The sequence below is a fragment of the Myotis daubentonii genome, chromosome 6, assembly GCF_963259705.1.
Source record: "Myotis daubentonii chromosome 6, mMyoDau2.1, whole genome shotgun sequence".
In the NCBI taxonomy this organism is placed as follows: Eukaryota; Metazoa; Chordata; class Mammalia; order Chiroptera; family Vespertilionidae; genus Myotis; species Myotis daubentonii.
In genome coordinates, this window is record NC_081845.1 from 96,765,300 (window position 1) to 96,790,285 (window position 24,986).

Consider the following 24,986-nt stretch of genomic DNA (forward strand, 5'->3'; position numbering starts at 1 on the left):
AAGGGGAAGGGGGAAAAGTCTGAACTGGCAAAGGAGGCTGAAGATCAGATGCACTCAAAATGGGGGGAAATATGGTGTGTGTGTGTGTGTGTGTGTGTGTGTGTGTGTGTGTGTATCTTCATTCTTTATAAACCTAATGGCAACCACTCACAAAAATCCCGAAAATGGGACATATAGCTTAAAATCTAAGGAAACAGAGGAAAGAAGTGTGGAATACCACCAAGCAAAAACAACAGGCAGAAGCATAAAGGAAAAGAGCCAATGGAGGCACAGAGCTACCAGAAAACAAAAGATTAAAATGGCTGTAGGAAATCCTCATACATCAATAATTACCCTAAATGTAGATGGTTTGAATTCGCCAGTAAAGAGGCACAAAGTAGCAGAGTGGATCCAAAACAAAATCCAACCATATGCTGCCTACCAGAGACACATCTAAGCAGCAAAGACAAAGGTAGATTCAAAGTTAAAGGGTGGAGAATGATTCTCTAAGCAAGTAACAACCACAAAAAAAGCAGGTGTAGCCATACTTATATCTGATAAAATAGATCTTAACATAACAAGAAACAAAGATGGACACTTTGTAATGATAAATGGACCATTACATCAGGAAAGCATAACACTTCTTAATATATATGCACCCAAGCAGGAAGCACTGAAATATATTAAACAGCTACTCACAGACTAAAGGGAGAAACAGATAAAAACACAATCATAGGTGGAGACCTTAATACTCCATTGACAGCTCTAGGCAGATCAACCAAACAGAAAATCAATAAAGAAATACCAGAATTAAATGAAACACTAAACCAAGTAGACATAATTGACATTTACAGAATATTTCATCCCAGAACATCAGATTACACATTCTTCTAAAGTGCACATGGAAGAAAAACCAAGATGGCAGCATAGGTAAACACCAGAGATTGCTGCCTCGCACAACCACTTCAAAAATACAACTAAAAGACTGAACAGACATCATCCAAAACCACAGGAAGGCTGGCTGAGTGGAAATTCCATAACTAGAAGGAAAGAGAAAGCATACCGAGACTCAGAGGAGGTGCGGTGCGGAAGTACAGAGGTACGGAGATGCATGCAGAGAGGGCTGGCAGCTGAGGACACAATTGTCTTTTTCAATGGGGAGGGAGTCTCAAGCTCTGAGCTCCAGTTCCGGGCAAGTCTCTGGGGACCCAGACTCATACGGGAGAAACTGGACTGTCTGGCATTGGTGGGAACTCGAGGGCGGCTTTCTCTCAGAGGTGCTTGCAGCGTTTGCCGGGACACTGAGAAACGGGGCCTCTGAGGGCAGCCATAGCTGCTTGCTCTGCCCTGTTGATCCCCTGGGACCCCACCCCACCCAAGTCGAAAGCCACGAAAGCCACGCATGGAGGCTTTTGCATATGAAAGGCCTGGCCCTTTGCAATCTGCAAATTACCTAACAAATTGCAGCTGGCCCAAGGCCCCAGGCAACTTGCATTGCTTCACACCTGGCTCCTGCTGGATAGCCTCAGGCAGAGGCTAGATGAGCACCTCCTTAGAGGTCCAGGAGCAAGTGTGCCCGGTGGTCAGAGTGGGACCATCCACATTGCAGCTCCTCGGATCCAAAAAGGACACATGCAGGGGGCAGACTCAGTGAGCACCAAAGCCCCACTGAAGCAAGTCTTGCCCCAGAGGGGTGTCTCCAGCACAGAAGTTCTCCCACTGCAGACACAGCTGATTCTCACAGCCAATTGGCCTGGAGGTCAATTCCTCCCAGTGATACCTACAACAATCGAGGCTTAACTACAACAAGACTGTGCACAAAGCCCACAAGGTTGTGCACCAAGAGTGTCCACCTCAGGTAATTGGGGAGGCTGAGCCACTGGGCCCTATAGGACATCTAGCACACAAAGCCACTCTATCAACACAGGGAAGCAGCCAAATGCGGAGACAAAGAAACAGGTCACAAATGACAGAAATGAATGAAAGCAAAGTACTGGATATAGAGTTCAAAACCACACTTTTAAGGTTTTTCAAGAACTTTCTAGAAACCGCTGACAAATTTAGTAAGACCCTCAAAAAGATGGGTGAGACCGCCAATAAATGTAGTGAGATCCTCAAGAAATCTAGTGATCATTGAGGGTATGAAAAAGGACCAACTAGAAATTAAGCATACACTGACTGAAATAAAGGCAGAGTTCCAACAGCAGACTAGAGGATCACAAGAATCAAGCCAAAGATTTGAAATACGAGAAAAAAAAAAAAAACCACTGGATTTTGAAGATTATAAAATATATTACGATTTAAAAAGATTGATTGCATGCTGAAATGATAATATTGTGGATATGTTGGATTCAATAAAAACATTTACTAAAAAAAAAAAAAAAAAAGATTTGAAATACGAAGAAGCAAAAAACACCCACTGGAAAAGCAAAACGAAAAAATAATCCAAAAATACGAAGATAGTGTAAGGAGCCTCTGGGACAGCTTCAAGCGTACCAACATCTGAATTATAGGAGTGCCAGAAGAAGAGAGAGAGCAAGATATTGAAAACCTATTTGAAGAAATAGTGACAGAAAACTTCCCCTGCCTGGTCAAAGAAATAGACTTACAAGTTCAGGAAGCGCAGAGAACCCCAAACAAAAGGAATCCAAAGAGGACCACACCAAGACACATCATAATTAAAATGCCAAGAGCAAAAGACAAAGAGAGAATCTTAAAAGCAGCAGGAGAAAGACAGTGAATTACCTACAAGGTAGTACCCTTTTGACAGTCAGCTGATTTCTCAACAGAAACTTTGCAGGCCAGAAGGGAGTGGCAAGAAATATTCAAACTGATGGATACCAAGAACCTACAACCAAGATTACTTTATCCAGCAAAGCTATCATTCAAAATTGAAGGTCAGAGAAAGAGCTTCACAGATAAGGAAATGCTAAAGGAGTTCATCACCACCAAACCAGTATTATATGAAATGCTAAAAGGTATCCTTTAAGAAGAGGAAGAAGAAGAAAAAGGTAAAGATACAAATTATGAACAACAAATACACATCTATCAACAAGTGAATCTAAGAATCAAGTGAATAAATAATCTGATGAACAGAATAAACTGGTAATTATAATAGAATCAGGGACATAGAAAGGGAGTGGACTAACTATTCTTGGGGGGGAAAGGGGTGGGGTGGGATGTGGAAAGAGACTGGACAAAAATCGTGCACCTATGGATGAGGACAGTGGGGGTGGGGGTGAGGGCAGAGGGTGGGGTGGGAACCGGGTGGAGGGGAGCTATGGGGGGGGGGAGGGTAGAGAAACAACTGTAATAATCTGAACAATAAAGATTTAATTATTAAAAAAAATAAAAGCAAATAAATAAATAAAGTGCACACGGAACATTCTCAAGATAGACCATATGTTGGGTCACAGAACTAACATCAACAAATTCAAGAAGATTGAAATTATACCAAGTATATTCTCTGACCACAATGCTTTGAAATTAGAAATCAACTGCAGAAAGGAAGTAAAAAAAATTATAAATACATGGAGATTAAACAACATATTACTGAAAAATGACTGGGTAAAATAAGAAATAAAAGATGAAATCAAAAGATATATAGAGGCAAATAAGAATGATAACACAATATATCAAAACCTCTGGGATGCAGCAAAAGCAATAATAAGAGCACAGTTTATATTATTGCAGAGCTATCTCAAGGAACATGAGAAATTCCAAGTAAACAAACTAACATCACATCTTAAAGTACTAGAAAAAGAAGAACAAAAGCAACCCAAAGTCAGCAGAAGAAAGGAAGTAGTAAAAATTAGAGCAGAATTGGATGAAATTGAGAACAAAGAGATGATATAAAAAACAACAAAGAGTTGGTTCTTTAAAAATATTAATAAAATTGCCCTAACCGGTTTCGCTCAGTGGATGGAGCGTCAGCCTGCGGACTGAGAGGTCCCAGGTTCGATTCCGGTCAAGGGCATGTACCTTGGTTGTGGGCACATCCCCAGTAGGAGGTGTGAAGGAGGCAGCTGATCGATGTTTCTAACTATCCCTCTCCCTTCCTCTCTGTAAAAAAAATAAATAAATAAAAAATAAAAATTAATAAAATTGACAAACTCCTGGCTAGACTCACTAAGGGAAAGGCCCATATAAACAAAATCAGGAATGAGAGAGAAGTCACCACAAACATCACAGATACACAAAGGATCTTACTAGAATATTATGCCACCAAATTCAATAACCTAGAAGAAATGGATAAGTTCCTAGAAATATATAACTTTCCTAGACTAAATCATGAAGAATTGAAAAATCTAAATAGACCAATCAGCAGTAAGGAAATTGAAATAACCATCAAAAAACAAAAGTCTAGGACCAGATAGCTTCACCAGTGAATTCTACCAATCGTCCAAAGAAGAATTAAAGCTTATATCCTTTTCAAACTCTTCCAAAAAATTGAAGAAGAGGTAATACTTCCTAACACATTCTATTAGACCAATATAACACTGATACCAAACCCTGGCAATGATAATACAAAAAAAGAAAACTACACACCAATATCTCTGATGCATACAGATGCACAAACCTGAAACAAAATACTAGCAAATTGAAAACAATAGTACATCACGATCAATTAGGGTTCATTCCAGGGGCACAAGGTCAGTTCAACATATGCAAATCAATCAATGTAATACACCACATTAACAAAAGAAAGGATCAAAATCATATGATCTTATCAACAGATGCAGAAAAAGCATTTGATCAGATACAACATCCATTTATGATTAAAACATTCAATGAAATAGAAATAGAAGGAAAGTACCCCAACAAAATAAAGGCCATATATGACAAACCCTCATCCAATATTATACTCAATGGCAAAAACTGAAAGCTTTTCCTCTAAAACTGTTATTATTAGCAGATGACATGATATCATACATAGAAAACCCTAAAAACTCCACCAGGACCAGAAGCAAGGGTACTGCAAACATGGCATCGGCGGCACTGGCACTGAGGATGCAGATAGCTGTTACAGCCCTGATGAGGCCCCCACAGGCAGCAGCTCTTGCCATCAGATATGCATCCAAGAAGACAAGTGGCAGCTCCAAAAACCTCGATAAAAAGTCACCAGGCAAATGCTGTGGCATCAAGAAAATGGAGGGTCACCATGTTCATGCTGGCAACACTCTTGGGACTGAGCGCCACGTGCAATGGCACCCGGACAATCCTTTGGGGTTGGGGGAGGGGTATCTGTGTGCCCTGGAGGAAGGGGTTGTTCACTACACTAAGCAGGTCTAAAGTGGAAGCATATACCATGTTCATGGACTGAAATAATTAGCATCATTAAAATGTACATACTACCCAAAGCAAATCTATCGAGTCAATGCAATTCCTATTAAAATTCCAATGGCATTTCACACATCTGGAACAAATATTGCAAAAGTTGATAAGGAACCAAAAAAGACCCTGAATAGCCTCAGCAATCTTGAGAAAGAAGAACAAAGTTGGAGGAATCACAAAAGCAGGTATCAAGTTACACTACAAAGCTACTATACACAAAACAGCCTGGTACTGGCACAAGAACAGGCATATAGATCAATGAAATAGAACAGAAAGCCCAGTAATCAACCCACATATTTATAGTCAATTAATATTTGACAAAGGAGGTAAAAGCATACAATGGAGTAACAACAGTCTCTCTTCAATCAATGGTGTTGGGAAAATTGAACAGCTACTTACAAAAAGAATGAAACTAGACCACCAACTTACACCATACTTAAGAATAAACTTAAAATGGATAAAAGACTTAAATGTAAGTTGAAAAACCATAAAAATCCTAGAAGAAAACATAGGCAGTAAAATCTCGAACATCTCATGCCCTGGCCGGTTTTCTCAGTGGTTAGAGTGTCAGCCCTTGGACTGTTATGGGGCGACCCGCGGAGATAACCACCAAGGACTCAGATCAAGATTTAGGAGCCTTTATTAAGCTGGCCAGCAACTACAGTTACAGCACCCTGCCGAAGCAGAGGCTGAACTGCAGTTCCGACTTCCGTGGCCAGCGACTACAGTTACAGCACCCTGCCAAAGCAGAGGCTGAACTGCAGTGCCGACTTCCATGGCCAGCGACTACAGTTACAGCACCTACCAAAGCAGAGGCTGAACTGCAGTCCTGACTACAGGAGTTACAGCGTTTTTATTTGCAAAAACCACATAGTTAGTTACAAAGCCTTGTCTACACAATTTGTTCCCAACACAGTACGGTATCAGTACAGTGACTACCTTCCTATCTAAGTGTTCTAGGAACAGAAAGTACAGCATGCCCCGTCTGGCCGAAGCACCAGATATACAGCCCAGCACAGAACCAAAGGGTCAGGGGGTCAATTCCCAGTCAAGGACACATACCTCAGTTGCAGTTTCAATCCCTAGCCCTAGTCAGGGCACAAGCAAAAACAACCAATCAATGTGTCTCTCTCTCCCTCACCACTTCCTTCTCCCTAAAATCAATGGAACTAGTACAATGTAAAGTAGGGTTCAAATAGCATTCTGAGAACAGGATATTTATTATTCACCAGGAAAGGCAGTTTGAAATAATATTCTGAGTTAGAGAAGAAAACGTGGTTAATGTCCTGTGGAGGAATAACTGTAACTTTTAGGGTTATCTTTTCTCTGTAATTGTACAGAAAACAAGCCTTTAATTTACCATTAAAAAACAAAGTCAAATGGAAGTTTATAGCTCTACAGGTCTTCCTCAAAAAAAAACAAGAAAAAAATGGTAGCAAATCATCTAACTCTACAACTCAAAGAATTAGAAAGAGAGCAACAAGAAAACCCCAGAGTGAGCAGAAGAAAAGAGATAACAAAGATCAGAGCAAAAATAAATGACATAGAAACCAAAAAAATCAATACAAAAGATCAACAAAACCAAGAGCTGGTTCTTTGAAAGGATAAACAAGATTGGTGAACCTCTAGCCAGGCTCACCAAGAAGCAAAGAAAGAGGACCCAAATAAACAAAATCAGAAATGATAGAGGTGAAATAACAACAGACCCCACAGAAATACAAATGATTGTTAAACAATACTATGGACAACACTACTCCAACAAATTAGACAACCTGGAGGAAATGGACATATTCCTAGAAAAATACAACATTCCAAAACTCAATCAGGAAGAATCTAAAAATCTCAATAGGCCAATAACTATGGAAGAAATTGAAGCAGTCATCAAAAAGCTTCCAGCAAACAAAAGCCCGGGACCAGACGGCTTCACAGGGGAGTTTTACCAAACATTCAAGGAAGAACTAAAACCTATCCTCCTCAGACTACTACAAAAAATTCAAGAGGAAGGAACACTTCCAAGCTCATTCTATGAAGCCAGCATCACTCTAATCCCAAAACCAGATAAAGACAACACAATGAAAGAGAATTACAGGCCAATATCCCTCATGAACATAGATGCTAAAATCCTCAACAAAATCCTAGCAAATAGGATCCAGCAGTACATCAGAAAAATCATACACCATGACCAAGTAGGATATATCCCAGGGATGCAAGGATGGTACAATATCCGCAAATCAATAAATGTGATACATAATATAAACAAATTGAGAGAAAAAAACCACATAGTCATATCAATTGATGCAGAAAAAGCATTTGACAAAATCCAACACCCATTTTGGATAAAAACTCTCAGCAAGGTTGGAATAGAAGGATCATACCTCAACATAATAAAAGTCATATATGACAAACCCACAGCCAACATCATACTCAATGGGCAAAAACTAACACCATTTCCCCTAAGAACAGGAACAAGACAGGGATGCCCACTCTCACCACTCCTGTTTGACATAGTACTGGAAGTATTAGCCATTGCAATTAGACAAGAAGAAGAAATAAAAGGCATCCAAATTGGAAAAGAAGAAGTAAAACTGTCATTCGCAGATGACATCTTATTGTACATAAAAAACCCTAAAGACTCCATCAAAAAACTATTAGACTTAATAATAAAAGAATTCAACAATGTAGCAGGATAAAAAATTAACACCAAGAAATCTGTGGCATTTCTATACACCAATAGGGAACTTACAGAATGAGACTAAAAAAAGCAATCCCATTTACCATCACACCAAAAAAATTAAGCTACCTAGGAATAAACTTAACTAAAGAGGTAAAAGACCTATACTCAGAAAACTACAGGACGTTGAAAAAAGAGATAGAGGAAGACATAAACAGATGGCAGAAAATACCACGTTCATGGATTGATAGAATCAACATCATTAAAATGTCCATACTAAAAGGAACCAAGATGGCAGCTAAGGTACAGACCTGTGCGTGCTGCCTCCCACAAAAACATTGAAAATACCAACTATAAGACAAAACAGCTATCATTCGGAACCATGGGAAAGCTGGCCCAGTGAAAGTTCTACAACTGGAAGGAAAGAAAGAAGAGCATTGAGACTGAGTAGGATGTGCAGAGGAGCCAAGAACAGAGGTACAGAGGCACGCGCCAAGCAGGCTGCAACTGGATGCACTTTTTTTTCAATCGGAAGGGGTTGCAAACTCTCGAATCCATTCTGTTTGCTCTGGTGATTCCCTGAGACCCTGCCCTACTCAATTTACATCCACATCCAAGCTGTGCCAGAGTCACAACAGGAACCACCTGTGCTTTTACAGCATAACCCAACAAACTGCAGATTTCCACTCCTCACATCCATAAGGGACACACTCAAGAAGCGGTTCTTTTTCAACTGGAAGGGGTTACAAACTCTCGAATCCACTGAGACGGGACTCTGAGGTCCTAGACCCCTACGGGGAGAGGTGGGACAGCCTTGCAGCAGGTCGGAGAGCGAGGGTGGCTTTCTCGCGGAGCTGCTCACCAGCACTCGGGGACATGGAGACGCGGAGTCGCGGAGCAGTGAGGAGTTGCAGAGACACCATTGCTGTTTGCTCCACCTTGGTGATTCCCTGAGACCCCGCACTACTCAATTTACATCCCCACCCAAGTTGTGCCAGTGGCACAAAAGGAACCACCTGCACTTTTGCAGCACCCATAAGGGACACACTCAAGAAGCAGAATCAGGTTCAGAAGAAGCCGGAGCCAGACCCGGCTGGGCCGGCAACATGGAACCGCTGTACCAGCAAAAGCACAAACAGGTCCACCAGATCCAGTCTCACATGGGACACCGAGAGACGGCAGACAGCAGTCTGTGCACTTAGTAGAAAATGAAATCCAAGCAAGCATACAAGATATTCACCAGCGAGAACGCCTGGAGATTTTGTCCAGCAAGGAGCCGCCCAACAAAAGACTGAATGCCAAACTTCATGTTGACCAGTTAAAGTATGATGTCCAGCACCTGCATACTGCTCTCAGAAACTTCCAGCATCGGTGATATGCAAGGGAGCAGCAGGAGAGACAGCGAGAGGAGCTTCTGTCTCACACCTTCACCCCCAACGTGGGATGCAGCACCCCCTGTGAGGCTGTGACGGCCCCTGCGAGGCTGAGACGGCCCCTGCGAGGCTGAGATGGCCCCTGTGAGGCTGAGACGGTCCCTGTGAGGCTGCGATGGCCCTGTGAGGCTGAGACGGCCCCTGTGAGGCCAAACACAGGGACACATCGCAGATGGAAATAGCTACATTTTCCATGTGTTATGACCGGCAACAAAAAGCGTACACCTATGGATGAGGACAGTGGGGGGGGGGGGGGGGTAAGGGCAGAGGGTGGGGTGGGAACTGGGTGGAGGGGAGCTATGGGGGGGAAAAGGGGGAACAACTTGTAATATCTGAACAATAAAGATTTATTTTTAAAACATAAATAAAATCAATGGAAAAAACAAAATGTCCATACTACCCAAAGCAATCTATAAATTCAACGCACTCCCCATTAAATTACCTATGACATATTTCACAGACCTAGAACAAACTCTCCAAAAATTCATCTGGAATGAAAAGAAAGACCCCAAATAGCTGCAGCGATCCTGAGAAAGAACAAAGTAGGTGGGATCTCAATACCAGATATCAAGCTGTATTACAAAGCCACTGTTCTCAAAACTGCCTGGTACTGGCACAAGAACAGACATATAGACCAATGGAATAGAATAGAAAACCCAGAAATCGACCCGAACCACTATGCTCAATTAATATTTGACAAAAGAGGCAAGAACATACAATGGAGTTAAGACAGTCTCTTCAATAAATGGTGTTGGGAAAATTGGACAGATACATGCAAAAAAAATGAAGCTAGACCACCAATTTACACCATACACAAAAATAAACTCAAAATTGATAAAGGCCTTAAATGTAAGATGGGAAACCATAAAAATACTAGAGGAATCCAAGGGCAACAAAATCTCAGACATGTGCCGAAGCAATTTCTTCACCGATACATCTCCTAGGGCAGTGGTCAGCAAACTCATTAGTCAACAGAGCCAAATATCAACAGTACAATGATTGAAATTTCTTTTGAGAGCCAAATTTTTTAAACTTAAACTATATAGGTAAGTACATTGTTATTAACTTAATTAGGGTACTCCTAAGGCTTAGGAAGAGCCACACTCAAGGGGCCAAAAAGCCGCATGTGGCTCGTGAGCTGCAGTTTGCCGACCACTGTCCTAGGGCATTGGAAACTAAAGAGAAAATAAACAAATGGGACTACATCAAAATAAAAAACTTCTGCACAGCAAAAGAAACCATCAACAAAACAACAAGAAATCCCACTGCGTGGGAGAACATATTTGCCAATGTTATCACCAATAAAGGTTTAATCTCCAACATCTATAGGGAACTCATACAACTTAACAAAAGGAAGATAAACAATCCAATCAAAAAATGGGCTAAGGATCTAAATACATACTTTTCAAAAGAGGACATTCAGAAAGCCAAGAGACATATGAAAACATGTTCAAAGTCACTAATCATCTGAGAGATGCAAATCAAAACAACAATGAGGTACCATCTCACACCTGTCAGAATGGCTATCATCAACAAATCAACAAACGACAAGTGCTAGAGAGGATGCGGAGAAAAGGGAACACTCGTGCACTGCTGGTGGGAATGCAGACTGGTGCAGACACTGTGGAGAACAGTGTGGAGCTTCCTCAAAAAGTTAAAAATGGAACTCCATTTGACCCAGTGATCCCACTTCTAGGAATATATCCCAAGAAAACAGAAACACAAATCAGAAAGGATATATGCACCCCTATGTTCATAGCAGCACAATTCACCATAGCTAAGATCTGGAAACAGCCTACGTGCCTATCAACAGATCAATGGATTAGAAAACTGTGGTACATATACACAATGGAATACTATGCTGCTGTAAAAAAGAAGGAATTCTTACCATTTGCAACAGCATGGATGGAACTGGAGAGCATTATGCTAAGTGAAATAAGCCAGTCAATAGAAGAAAAATACCACATGATCTCACTCATTTATGGATAATTAAGACCATTATAAACTGATGAACAATAGTTTACAGACACAGAGGCAGAGCAACATTGAACAGGCTGTCAAACTACAGCTGGAAGTCTGGGGAGGGTTGGGGGGGGGGCGGGTAAGAGATCAACCGAAGGACTTGTATGCAGGCATATAAGCATAACCAATGGACACAAGACACTGGGGGGTAGGGAAGGCCAGGGAAGGTCAAGGGGAGAAAAAAAAAGGGAGACATATGTAATACTCTTTGTAATACTTTAAGCAATAAAAAAAAACACAAAGTCAAACACGATACATTCGCCTAGAATCTGTTTTTGTGATTAATCACTATGCTTTAATTATGTTCAATCTGTAACAATGAAAATACATCCTGCATATCAGATATTTGCATCACTATTCATAACAGTAGCAAAATTACAGTTATGAAGTAGCAACGAAAACAATTTTATGGTTGGGGGTCACCACAACATGAGGAACTGTATTAAACTGCATTATTAAGGTTGAGAATTACTGCTGTAGAGTATATTTGTATGACCTTATTGCTGGGGTAATCCATTTCAATGCATTTGCAAATGCCTCAACTACCCTTTCCCACACACTGGGAACAGTGCCCTGCCCCCCTCCAAGCTACATTGTGGTTTAGATGTTTACACTCAGTGTCCAGTCAGTAGACAGAAGCCACATCAGTGATTTGAACAGGGTAATTTTTTAATATGTTTTTATTGATTTCAGAGAGAGGAAGGGAGAGGGAAAAGTAAAAACATCAATTATGAAAGAGAATAATCAGTCAGGTGCCTCCTGCACCCCCCCTCCTGGAAATCAAGCCTGAAACCCAGGCATGTGCCCTGACTGGGAATCAAACAATGACCTCCTGGTCATGGGACAATCATCAACCACTGGGCCACACCACTTGGGCTAGACAGGGAAATTTTATATTTATTATTATTATTACTAGAGGCCCGAGGCACGAAGATTTGTGCAAGAATGGGCCTTCCTTCCCCTGGCTGCCAGCACTGCCTTTGCTCCGGCCTGGAGCCCCCTTTCCGCCTTCCCACACTGCCCAGAGGCCTGGAGCAAGTGTCCCGCCCCACCCCTGGCCGCTCAGCACCTGCCTATGCAAATTAACCCGCGATCTTTGCTGGGTTAATTTGCATACTCACTCCTGATTGGCTGGTGGGCATTGCAAAGGTACAGTCAATTTGCATCTTTCTCTTTTATTAGTGTAGATTATTATTATTGCTTTCAGAGAAAAGAGGGAGAGAGAGAGAAACATCAATGATAAGAGAGAATCATTGATCAGCTGCCTCCTACACACCCCTCACTTGGATCGAGTTCGCAACCCAGGCATGTGCCCTTGACCAGAATCGAACCTGGTACCTTTCAGTCTGCAGGCCAATGCTCTATCCACTGAGCCAAACCGGCTAAAACAGGGAAATCTATAATAATAAAAGCATACTATGCTAATTAGACGAGACAGCCAAACAACCTTCCAGACATTATTCCGGATGTCCTTCCAGATGAAGCCGCCAGGGTGGGGGCCAAGGCAGAGGGAGTGAGGGGTGACGAGGCAGGCAGGCAGAGTGGTTAAGGGTAATCAGGCAGGCAGGTAGGCAAGCAGTTAGGAACCAGTGGTCCCAGATTGCAAAAGGGATGTCCCACTGCCGATTTAGGCTAAATCTCTGGGATTGGGCCTAAACCAGCAGTCGGACATCCCCCGAGGGATAAATAAATAAATTTTTTTATATAAAAAAAATTACTAACTAGCCAAAGGTAGTTTTAGTGGTTAACTACTGAAACAAGTAAAAGGAAGCTCTAAGGAATACAGAAATAGCAGATACAGGAAACAGACACTAAGTCTAGAGTTAAGGCAGAGTACACGGGAAGGAAAAAATTTGGGAAAGGAACCCCACAAGACACATTCAGAGCTTATTGGTGAAGGGAGGACCGAGGCCCCTGGAAGGAGTACACTGACAAGCCACAGGCCACAGCTGGTGGCAGGAACCCTCCCACGGGGGTTCTGCTTAGCCCCCCGGAAGCATCCTCTGGGAAACAGGCTGCTGCCATGCCAGGCAAGTTCACCAAAAGGTGCGACACTGGGCCTTCTGCAGGCCAGTGACAGTCCACCGTGGGGGCAAGAAGAAAAGGGCCAGCAGGGAAGAGAGCCCATTTCCCCTGCTGTGCCCTACAGCGCCCCCTGCAGCACAGGGGCTGCCAAAGGCTCGCAGCATTGGGCTGCATGGCACAGAAGTTGGGAGGGTAGCAAAACAGGCCAAATGTGAGGTGGGTTTGGAACCAAGAGGCAATAAGTTGATAATGGACACAGTCCACACCTTTGACTACTCAGCTTCAATGTGAGCCATTTACCAAATTTGAACTTTCATATAAAAATACAGCTCTACTTTTTCACACATCAAGACAAAGCTACGGTCACACGTGAAGAGTCTCGCCTTCCCCCAAAATGAGGAGACAGTCTCAGTCCCTGTATCGATCACTGCTGTATTTATATTGCAAATTCCTGAAATCCACACCCCACTGACTGTTCTGTTACCTACAGGCTATACTACACATAACCCCCAACGACTTACAAAAAGTGAAAGGGTAAGGAGAGCGAGCAGGAAAATGGTTCATGCACACAAGTAACACACACACAAGAGAGAACATCTGCAAGGCTGTCGCTTCACCCCTTGTTGATCATTGGTCGCAGGTGAGAACTGATCATCTGACTTCTTTCTTCCACTTCCCCTTCGGCTCTTCCACCCTCGGTGAGAACCATAGCAAGTCAGAGTTCTCCTCTGGTAGAGAACTGCGTTCCTGCGGGTCTGAGTCCTCCAGGGCCCGGCTTCCTTTTCTTTGCTGTGGTTTTCCAGTAACCTTGCCATTGGACTTGGAAGCACCGACGCGACCCACTGATGACTGGGTCCCACGCCCAGCCAAAGCTTTCTGCTGCTCGCCCGGCATCTGAAGTCTGCTCTGTGCACACGGTAGCCCCGGGGAGAGCGCTCTGCTTTCCCTGCGGTTGGAGCCTGAAGAGGGGCCCGGTGCTTCCCTGATTCCTTAAGTTGACACCCCAGGTCTTGCCCAGGGAACAGAAACTGGCCGCGGTTTGGGAAACAACTGCTCCAGCCATCCCGGAGCAGGGACCACAGAGTGAACTATCAGACCTCTCTCCCCTTGACGGTCCATCTGCCATCCGTTTCCCTGGAGATTTTTGGGGCCAACTTTTCTGGTCAGATAGTGAAGACCCACAAAACAGATCTGGGACCACCCTCAGCCCCTGGTTCTTCTGCACAAACTCAAATTGGATAAAAGCAACTCCCCTTAATGCTGCAGAGCAATTCAGCCCCGCCCCCTGGCATATTCAAGCAGAAGAACGAGCCCATGGAATATTTTTCATTACCAAAGAAAAACAACTTCCCGTATCAAAATAGCCTGTCCCAGCCCAGCCCAGTCAACTTTAACCTGCTGCCTGAGCTGGGCAGGAACTGACTGTGCACAGCCTCACACCTGGGAGCCTGCACGCAGGGGGCGGGCTCTGCTCACAGAGGGTGGGCTCTGCTCACAGGGGGTGGGCTCTGCTCACAGGGGGTGGGGCTCTGCTAACAGGGGGTGGGGCTCCAGGAAGCGCCTTAGTGAGGGGTCAGGGACAGTGGTGGGGCGCGGCCTCTGCATTTCAGGGGAGTAATGGAGATTCAGCCCCATCAGCACTAGAGCCTGGGGGGCTCAGAGGCTCCTCGCAAGGAGAATTGTTAAGGGGCACAGGGAGCCCCTCCGGCGCACCCACCATGGGGCAGATGGTCAAGGACCCAACTCCTGACTTCAACCTGAAGTATGGAAAGAGGGTCCCGGAGAAGGAAGCCCGAGGGAAGGAGAAAATGTGGGAGCCTTCCGTCATGTCATAGAAGGAGACGTCCCCTTCGCTGTAGTTCAGGAAAACCCCCACCCTGCGCGGAAGCTGCCTCAGGGGTAAAGGAGTGGGATCCTTAGTGCAGGGACAAAATCCATCTTCAAACTGCCCCACAACCCAGAACCCCTTTTCTGGGGACTCTGTGTACCAGCCTGTCCTTTTCACATCTTCCCGGCAGACCCCCAGAACCCACTCGCTTCTGTCCCCATCCAGGACCTCCACCTCCCAGTGACAGCGCCCTGCTGTGATGCCCTCCAGGCCCAACACGCTGCCGCTGCCTCCAGAATCCTCACAGGTCTCCTTCAAGGTCACTCTCCTCCTCTCCTGAGAGACAACAAGGCTGGAATCCGCAGAGCCTGGGTCCAGAGTGACAGGCCCTGCAGAGAGAGGCGCCACTCATGCAAGGCCTCCCCACCCCAACAAGGGCACACCTCCCAACCCACACACACTTAGCTGCAAAGGCGGGGGGGGGGGGGGGGAGGTGCCTCCTGAGCCCAGCGCCTTATGACGCAAGCCCATGGCCCTCCAAGCAGGAGAAGGAATCACAGGACCTATTCGGGGTTAGTTATGTCTCAGGCCCTTGAGGCCCAGCCTGGACTCCACGGGTGAGGGATATCTATTCAGCACCCAGTACCAGCCACGCCCCAGCCCCAGCTCTGTGCTATCACCTTCGCCACCCAGCCCGCCTCCGCTGCTGGGGCCACTATCTGTCCCCCCAGAGAACTGAAGGAGAGGCCAGAAGTCGTGGGGCAGCAGGAGGCGCACCCAGAAAAAACACACTCACTCACAGGCCGGGAACTTCTCCTGCCGCCAATCTGCAAGAGAGCACGGCACATGTCAGGGACCGCAGAGACAGGAAGCATACTGAGGCAGGCATACGGGGGAAATTGTTTCTGGAAACATTCAGCTGATGCATTCATTTCCTCTTATACATGCAAACACACACATACACACACACATACACAGATGCACACATACACACACGCACACATAAATGCATGCACACACATGCACATGGAGCCACCATGCTACCACCTTCCCGTGAAAGCTTAACGCTCAGGACTCTGAGTCTGGAGACTGACCTGTGCAGAAAGGCCCACACTCAGTATCTAAGTTGCTTTCTCAAGTCCCAAGCCACACAGCCATCCTGAAAGCAAGGTTTTCCTCTAAAGAACTGGGAAATCAAAATGTCCATTTACAAGTGAAAAACGGATTGAGCTGAACTCAGGATGCCCCTCAGCCGCAAGAACAGTGAATATAACTGGCTGGGCTGGACTCGGAGGATGACTCCAGCCCTGAGTGAAGAGAACTGGGGCTACAGATCAGAGAAATCTTGCCCAGTCCGAGGCAATGGAGGGGGTTCTAAGGAAGGGAGAGGGGTTCAAAGCAGGAAAGACATGCATTCAGTAAGAGGACAGACACTAACAAATCTTCTTCCCCTTCTCATGGGTAGTGAAAGCAAAACTGTACCAGAAACCTGCAGGGTCTGGACCGCAGACTGAGAACACCTGCTTTAAAGCAACCACCTACTCACAGCCAAGGAGGCTGAGCGGGAGGAGCCAGCACAGATGGAGCTCAGAGCATCCGGAAGCCGACACCAATCTCCCAGAGGACCAGGAAGAAACAGAAAACAAAGCTAGATCCAAAAAGGGGAGGGATTTCAGGGCAAGAAGGATCCAAAACCAAGGACCCCTTAGGAAGACCTGAGTCCTACCCAGGCAAGCAGGGTTTCTGAAACCTAGAGAGAGACGGCGAATGGGCACCATGTTCCCGGCCTGCGATCTCTCCTCACCACCCCTCCGCCCTCAGGACAACAAGGTGAGCTCAGCAGTGCCGCTAGCCCTGGGGGGACCTGCGGTGGAGGGGGGCCAGACAGAGGCAGGTGTGTGTTCCCAGGGAGGAGTCCTGGCGCCCTTCAGATGGCGGCCACAAAAGTGACAGGAGAGCAGGAGCGCCCACCCACCCTGGGGTGCGGTCCACTGACAGAGAAGGGGGCAGGGTCGAGGCTGGGGAGGTGAAGCCACAGGAAACTGAGTCACTTACCTGCATACAGCTGGGCCTTCCTCCAGGCTGAAAGGGAACACACCTGGTGAGACCTCGGCCACAACACCCTGCACAGCGGGAACCTCTGGCTGCCCGGCTCCCCAGGGGAGACGGCCTACAGGGGAGTGCCCGGCAGGGGTTGAGGGAAACCCCATGGCAGGTGGGCTGTGGCTGTGCGGCCTCTGGCCAGTCACCTAGCTGCTCTGAGCCAAAACAACCTCAGAAACTCCCGTTTCACTTCCTACTACTCACCGTTGCTATTCAGGCTGAAAAGGTATACTATGTGTGGAAACATTTTAGGAAATAAAATATAAATTATTCTGTAATTGTAAGAAAGCACTTTCATGTCCAATCTTTTTCTGACAAAGGTATATTTGGAAAATAACTCAAAATGGGGATTAACTTAAGGACGGGGATGTGAGGTGAGATCTGGGCTAACGTGGCCAACCTTCCTCACAGAGATAGTTTCTACAGGTAACCAGCACGGCCCCTTTCCGGGCGGACACCCACCCGGCACCGTCCCCTGAGTGGTCAGTGACTTTTTCTGTTAATCCTCACTGTAGGACATTTTTTCCCATTGATTTTTAGAGAAAGTGGGAAGGAGGGAGGGAGGGAGGAAGGGAGGAAGGGAGGAAAGCGGGGAGAGGAAGAGAGGTGGGGGGAGAAGGAGAGACATTGGTTGCCTCCAGATGCGCCCAAATCGGGCCAGGGATCAACCCGACAACCCAGGTAGGCACCCTTGATCGGGAATTGAACCTGCGATCCTTTGGAGGGAGAGCCAATGTTCTAACCACCGAACCCACCGGCCAGGGCTCCCCCAATCGCCTTTGATCAGCACCCGCAGGAAGTGGATAAACAGACTCTCTGGGTGGTGTTTCGGGGGAAGGCAGGAGCTCACAACCCTACCTTAATGACCCCACTTATTCACATGGCCCTTTCCAGGTGCTGACCGAGCTCCGCATTGAAGGCTGTACAGGGTGGTCAGGGCTGGAATGAGGCCAGGTGCCTGGCAGACCCCAGCCGCCATCACGCCCGGTTCCCCAGCACTGGGTGGAGAACAGCAGCAGCCCAATCTGTTAGGGGAGCCCGGGGAGCAGGGGGCTGCCTCCCACCAGCTCCCACTTCTGCCCCAGGAAGGGGTCCCACGTGTGTGCCCAGACAGAAGCGGGGAGAGGGACACTGAGACAGCGGAGGTCGGTGGAGTCACTCACCAGCCAGGTACACGCTCCTCCTCCATTCTGAGAGAAAACACAGGACAGGTGAGCCAGCCCGAGTGTCTCCCAAGGGGCAGGGAGGTGGGGCGGGGGGGAGGGGGGGAGACCTACCGAGCTGGGCCTGCAGTTCCCCTGAAACAGAGTGAGAACCAGCATGAGCTGCCATCCCTGAGAGGAGGGACAGGGGGCGGGAGAGCCCCTCTAGCCTGAGGTCCCACTGCAGACCCCGAGCCTGCAGAGCCCTCTCTGGGTCTCCCTGTCTCCCTGAGGGCTGGCGCCGCCCTGGGCCTGCCCCTCTCAGCGCGGCTGCCACACCCACCGCCTGGGCCTGTCCTGCCTCACCTGTGGCCCTCAGCGCCGCCTCCTTTGCCCGCCGGTCTTCCTCCTTAGCCCGGAGCAGGGTCTCCCGGTCCCTGAGCGCCCGCAGTCTCCTGGAATGTTCTCTGTGGGCGCAGTAGCCAGCCCCCAGGAGCAGGAGCCCCAGCGCGGCCAGGCTCACGCAGAAAGCCAGCTTCCAGAGAGGGGCCTGGGGGAAGAAGGGCTCTGCACCCGGCAGGCGCCCCATCAGGGCCCAGCCCGGGTCAGCCCAAGACAGCCCCCCAGCGCGCCCCGGACAGCCCCCCAGCGCGCCCGGGACAGCCCCCCAGCGCACACAGGCCCGCCCTCCCTCCAGCTGGGGAGTGGGAGCAGCTCTGACCTGGGATGAAAATGGCCACAGCCTTCTCCTGGCCCAGGATGGGGTTGTGCAAGGAGCAGGTCACGTTGCCCACAGAGCGGTCTCTCACCACCAGCGCGGCCTCCACGCTGAACAGCCCGCGGGCGTCCTGGACGTGGGCCTCGGAGAACGCCAGGAACTGCGCTCCGCCGCCGCCTCGCCAGTGCACCTGGGGCTTCGGGAACCACCCCGAGGCCGCGCACTCCACGCGGACCCCGTCCTCCTCCGGCCCCATGATGCGCACTCGGGGGGCAGAGCCCACACCTGCGCAGGGAGGAGATGGAGGCCCCTCTGACATGTTCACCACTGGTCTTCCCTCCCCCAGGCCCTCCCCCCACTCGCGGCAGCAGGCGGCTGCAGTGGGCCCGCTCTGAGCTGTAAACCACCTCCCTTCACAAAGGCTGAGCTTTTCCTCCCATGAGCTCATAGATGGCCACCCAGTTAGCAGGTGAGTTTAGGTAAACTCTCTGCGACTCCTGCCCTTCCGTTCTCCTTCCAGAGGCTTAGTGGCCTCTGCACGAAGGGCGCTGCAGGTGTTTGGCTGGTGGCAGGCTGGGTGCCCTGAGTGGGTAACACTGGCTGGTGGCAGGCTGGGTGCCCTGAGTGGGTAACACTGGCTGGTGGCAGGCTGGGTGCCCTGAGTGGGTAACACTGGCTGGTGGCAGGCTGGGTGCCCTGAGTGGGTAACACTGGCTGGTGGCAGGCTGGGTGCCCTGAGTGGGTAACACTGGCTGGTGGCAGGCTGGGTGCCCTGAGTGGGTCCCACTGGCTGGTAGCAGGCTGGGTGCCCTGAGTGGGTCCCACTGGCTGGTGGCAGGCTGGGGGCCCTGAGTGGGTCCCACTGGCTGGTAGCAGGCTGGGTGCCCTGAGTGGGTCCCACTGGCTGGTAGCAGGCTGGGTGCCCTGAGTGGGTCCCACTGGCTGGTGGCAGGCTGGGTGCCCTGAGTGGGTCCCACTGGCTGGTAGCAGGCTGGGTGCCCTGAGTGGGTCCCACTGGCTGGTGGCAGGCTGGGTGCCCTGAGTGGGTCCCACTGGCTGGTAGCAGGCTGGGTGCCCTGAGTGGGTCCCACTGGCTGGTAGCAGGCTCTGGGCCCTGAGTGGGTCCCACTGGCTGGTGGCAGGCTGGGGGCCCTGAGTGGGTCATGCTGGCTGGGATGCTTATTCAGTCAGAAAAGGCTTTTCTTTCTCACCAGCCACAGCGCCGCAGTCCCCTCTCCCTGCAAACTCTCTGTGTCCCCAAACCTACTCACCCAGTGGGTCTACTCTGGAAGTCTCACGATGTGTGATCCCTTCTGCCCGCCCAGTGCCACTCGGGTCACCTCCCCCCTCATAACCGGGTCGGTCTGAGCCCCAGCCATGCTCCCTCCATCCGTCCTCTCAGCTGCCAGAGGGACCGTCCCGCTCTGCCTTCTGCTCTTTCCTCAGCAGGGCGTCCAGCTCCCCCAGCACATCCTCCCTCCCCCCACCTGCCTTCTCCACCTGCCTCCCCACTGACCGCCTCCCCCACCTGCCTCCTCCACCTGCTCTCCCCACTGACCGCCTCCCCCACCGGGAGAGTGCAGAGCAAGTCACCCACCTGCCACCTTCAGCTCCAAGCTGGCCTCTTCATAGAATTCTCCCTCCCTGAAGAAGCAGGAGTAGGGCCCGTCGTCGGAGGCCTGGACATCGCGGATGAGCACGGCAGCCTGCCCCTGGCCCAGGAGCTCCGTCACCAGCGAGGTCCGCCCTGCGTACTGGGCCATCAGCTCCTCGGGCTGCTCCCCGCCGTCCTCATAGACGAGCACGGCCTCGGAGAACTTGGAGCGGAACCAGCGCAGCTGCATGTTCTCCCCGCTCCTGGCCGGGGCGGTGCGGCAGGGCAGCTCCACGTCCCCGCCCAGCACGGCCACCAGGGGCTCCGTGGGGCCCAGGACCATGAACTCTTCTGTGGACACAGGAAGAGGGAGGAAGACAGAGATGCACACACCCTCAGGCGGGAAGGCCCAGGCAGGGGCTCGGGTGTAGCCACTCGAATCCGGGCACCATCTTCTGGTCACAAAGTTGTGGGCGGGACGGCCAAACGACCCCCTTCTCCTCCTGGGCTCCTGTCCTCCACCTTCCGTCACTCGGGTGGAGTCACCAGCAGGGCTTGTAAACACAGCTCTGACTCGGTGGGTGGCCCGAGAACGGGCATGGCTGGCGAGTCCCCGCAGCTGACACTGAGGCTCGGGACCCCCCAGAACACAGCACCCACCTGGCCCCTCCAAGGACAGGACTGGAAACTGACCAGGTCCCAACTCTTAACCGCTCAGCCTCGCCCAAGGACCCCCTCCCACCGCACCCCAGGTGGCCCCCCTTTCTCCTCTGGCGGCTTCTGTGGGGACTCAGCCCCGTTCACAGGGCCCAAGCACTGCCTGGAGGAGAGGTGGAGGCCGCCCCCAGAGCCGCCCCAGCCTGTGGACAGGCATGACGGGCCCGGCGGCAGCACCGCCCGCGGCACGTCCGAGGGGCCTCCTCACCTGGGCTGCGTGGCCTCAGCCGAGGCTCATCTGTCCTCTCCCCACCCTCCCGCCCGTGACCCTGTCACCTGCCGTGTCCCTGCTCCGCTCGGAGCCCTGTGACCCTCCCACTTTCCCCAGTGGCCGCAGCTCCACAGGGACGACCGCCAGCACCGCTCTGAGCCCAACGCCCTCCCCCTCCCCCCGTGTGCAGGGCCACTGGCAAGCACATGGGCATTCTTAAAAATATTGTCAACTGAACCCCGGATGCAGGCAGAGCCACGCCCTGAGGGCGGTCCTAGCCAAGAGGCGAGGAGCCACTCAGTCTGACCTTTCCAGCCCAGGTGCTAGGGGGTGCATCCCATGGTGTCTCCAGAAACTCAAGGCCCACCCAGATGTGATGTAACTTCCTGGTACTTGGGTATAAATTAAACACATGGTTCCCGTGCTGTCCGCCCTGTCTGTCCCTCCATCAGAGAGCAGAAGCCCACCGGGTCCCAGCTTCTCTTTCTATTTGTGTCTTGTCTCTTTATTTCATTTCTCAATCCCAAGTGCCTCTACTCAAAGAACTGGTTCATTTCTCTTTCCGTGCTGGACACGGAAAAGAGAGACTCCCGGCCATACCCCGGCTCCCAGCCCTCAAGCCCACTCCGCTCCAGCCACACTGTGTCCTCTGTGCCTTGAGCCCCCGCATGTGCCAGGTCCGCACCAGCTGGTCCTGTCTGTAGGGTCCCTCAGGGGCTCGCAGCTCTCCTCCTCCCAGCCCGGGCCACCTCCCGGCCCACACTGCCCACCTCCCCGCAGCCACTCCCGCCTGCTCCACCGCACCCCACCTCTCTCTGCCTCCGCTAGGACTGGGCAGGTGCATGGCACATTTGCCGCCTCCAGCGGGAATGCCGCTCTGTGAAGACAGCCCCTCTGTGCTGCTCACAGAACAGCTGACGCACAGCGGCACCTTGTAGCTACTCATAGAATGAAATGGTCCCGAGGAGAGGTGCATAGGGTCCCAGTACAGCCGGCAGCGCGGCAGAGAGGACAGGCACCCACACTCTGAAGCTGACTTTAAACCTCGCACGCTCCTCAGTGGCCCATCGCCAGGCCGCATCCTAATTTCCTGGTTCGGGGACTGTTCTTGAACATTAACTACAACGATTGCCTCTTAGAGAAGGGCCTCCCTCAACTGCCCCCATTCCTGATGGAGGCGCCTGCAGGGGACCTGGGCCTCACCCGCCCGGGGTCCCGCCCTCCTGGGAGAGACACAGGAAGAGGGTCAGGCCACACTCACCTGCAGACCCCGCAGGGAGCAGCAGCGGCATGAGGAGGAGCAGGGCGGTGAGATGGTGGAGCTCAGAGCTGCTGGGGCAACCCTCCATTCCTCTGCGCGGGGGAGAGGCGGGCGGAGGCGGGTGAGGGCCCACAGAGGGAGCTGGGCCTCAGGGGGGACAGCAGGCCGGTGGCGCGCCAGCCCCAGCCCAGCCCAGCCCTCCCTGGACTCCTCATGCTCATGGGCTGTGGGCCCACCCAGCAGATGCAGAGAGGACTGCGCCTGGGCCCGGCTGCCTTTGGAAACCTGTGCAGCTAGAGGACCTTTAGGGTCGCTGGGGGGAAGCCACTCCTGCCCTTCCCACACGGGCACACAGGGCACAGGCAGCCTGCCCAGAGAGCAGCCTTCCTCCCTCAGCACCTGCCCCAGGGCGACCATCCCCCTCCCTCTCCCTTGTTCGCCCACCACACTGACCCCGGGACAGAGGCCAGCCCCGCCCCTGGCCAGGAAGGACCTGAGCAGGGACCCCTCCCCAGGAGACTGGCTCCCTCACAGCCACCCCCCTGCTCAGACTGCTCGCTGACTCACCTTCACTCCCACCCACCGCCCCTTCCTGCAGGGGCCAGCGGGGCCCAGCCACCCACTGACAGGGGATTCTTCCCCCCTCTCTCCATGAAGAGCTCTGCCTCCAGGTCAAGGATCCCCCTCCCGGAGCCACCGCCCCACCCTCCGCACCTGCTCTCAGCCGCCTCCTCCCCGCACTGCTCCCTGCTTCCTCCTCTTGGCCACGGTGTCCCCCAAACCAGCGTGCCTGTGGGGAAGGCCGGCTTCTGGAGCCAGCGTCTCAGCACCGAGCTGGAGAAGGTCCAGGGGCCCCAGAGCCCCGATCTGCGCCCTGCGTCTGCCCCTGCGCTCAGCTGCTCAGAGCCCAGCCCTGCTGTGCGCCCAGGCTGGGTGCCGGGGCTCCCTGGGGGCAGAGGAGCTGGTTCCCAGGAAGTGGAGAAGCAGAGCTGGGGGCTGCAGGGGCGTCTGCAGAGGCCGGGCCCTTCCCCAGCTCCTTCCACCTTAGAAAGACAAAGCTCGCCTGGTGCAGCCACGACTCTGCCCCGCCCTCTGGACATGCACCCAGGTACAGGAAGCTGCACGATGGGAGATTAGAGCAGCCCACGGAGCCCGTGGCCACTGACGGGACGGCCAGGGGGCTGGGTTCTGGGTGCCGATCCTCATCCTCATCCTCATCCTCATCCTCATCCTCATCCTCAGAGAGGAAGCCAAGCCTCTGAGGGTGACAGCCACACGGGTCCCTCTCCGCAGCTCTGAATGGCCCGGCAGCCAGGGCTCCCTGACCCGGGTGCACCGGCCCTTGCTTTCTGCCCGGAGCCTCTGAGACATTAAACCCTAGGCCCCGGACTCCAGGCCACCCCTGAGCACACCACGCTGCCTTTCCCAAAGCTCGGTTTCTCCCAGGCCCCTCACACTCGCGATACTTGTATCATCCACATGGAGCCAAAAAGAACTAACAAGACAAGAACCAATGTTGCTTAGGGTTCACCCCCACCCCAACCCCTACGGCCACCACCAATCCCTGCCCAACAGAGAGACTTTTCCAGGCCTGAGAGGCAGCAGGGAAATTTTGTGAAAAGACAGAGGAAAAAACTGTTTTATTGAACACCTACTAACTGCCGGGGACTGGGACACAAAAATTCTATCTGCCTCTTGGTTCTCACATGTGCAGAGATCAGGTAACCGGGAATCCAGGAACCTTAAAGAGGGGGGCCCAGAGCTGCAAGGAGACCCCTCCTCACCCCACCCCAGCCCTTAAGCCAGCCCCCAGCTGCACGAAGACAGGATGAGGAGGGGCAGAAAGGGACCTTGGACTCAGAATTGCCCCATGGTAAGCCTGGAAGCTTATCTCTCCCTGAATCCTGGCCCTTTGATTGGGGGGAGGCGGGGAAGACACCCCAGGAGA

The 24,986-nt window shown here is 50.7% G+C and overlaps 1 protein-coding gene across 2 annotated transcripts; it reads right to left on the minus strand.

Annotated features, from left to right (window-relative positions):
* Positions 1-14,995: 14,995 nt before the first annotated feature.
* On the minus strand, positions 14,996-24,153 carry LOC132237504 (butyrophilin subfamily 1 member A1-like). Of its 2 annotated transcripts, none has more exons than XM_059702057.1 (10): positions 23,753-24,153; positions 23,039-23,130; positions 20,853-21,200; positions 19,259-19,540; positions 18,904-19,104; positions 18,673-18,693; positions 18,559-18,585; positions 17,348-17,374; positions 16,093-16,119; positions 14,996-15,681 (listed from the first exon to the last, which is right to left on the minus strand). In XM_059702057.1, exons 1-10 carry the CDS (start codon positions 24,136-24,138, stop codon positions 15,071-15,073), a joined length of 2,022 nt encoding a protein of 673 aa, XP_059558040.1. In that variant the 5' UTR covers positions 24,139-24,153; the 3' UTR covers positions 14,996-15,070. The 2 variants fall into 2 exon arrangements, with proteins under 2 accessions (XP_059558040.1, XP_059558041.1); XM_059702058.1 differs by lacking the exon at positions 23,753-24,153 and adding an exon at positions 23,606-23,720.
* Positions 24,154-24,986: the final 833 nt, after the last annotated feature.

Excerpts from the sequence above, each read along its gene's own strand:
- LOC132237504 (XM_059702057.1), bottom strand. The coding sequence starts at position 24,138 with ATGTCCAGAGGGCGGGGCAGAGTCGTGGCTGCACCAGGCGAGCTTTGT. Across the intron at positions 18,586-18,672 it reads GGAACTGCAGGCCCAGCTCG|AATGGAGGAGGAGCGTGTAC; the intron begins GTAGGTCTCCCC and ends GTTTTCTCTCAG. Across the intron at positions 16,120-17,347 it reads GAAGGCCCAGCTGTATGCAG|ATTGGCGGCAGGAGAAGTTC; the intron begins GTAAGTGACTCA and ends GCTCTCTTGCAG.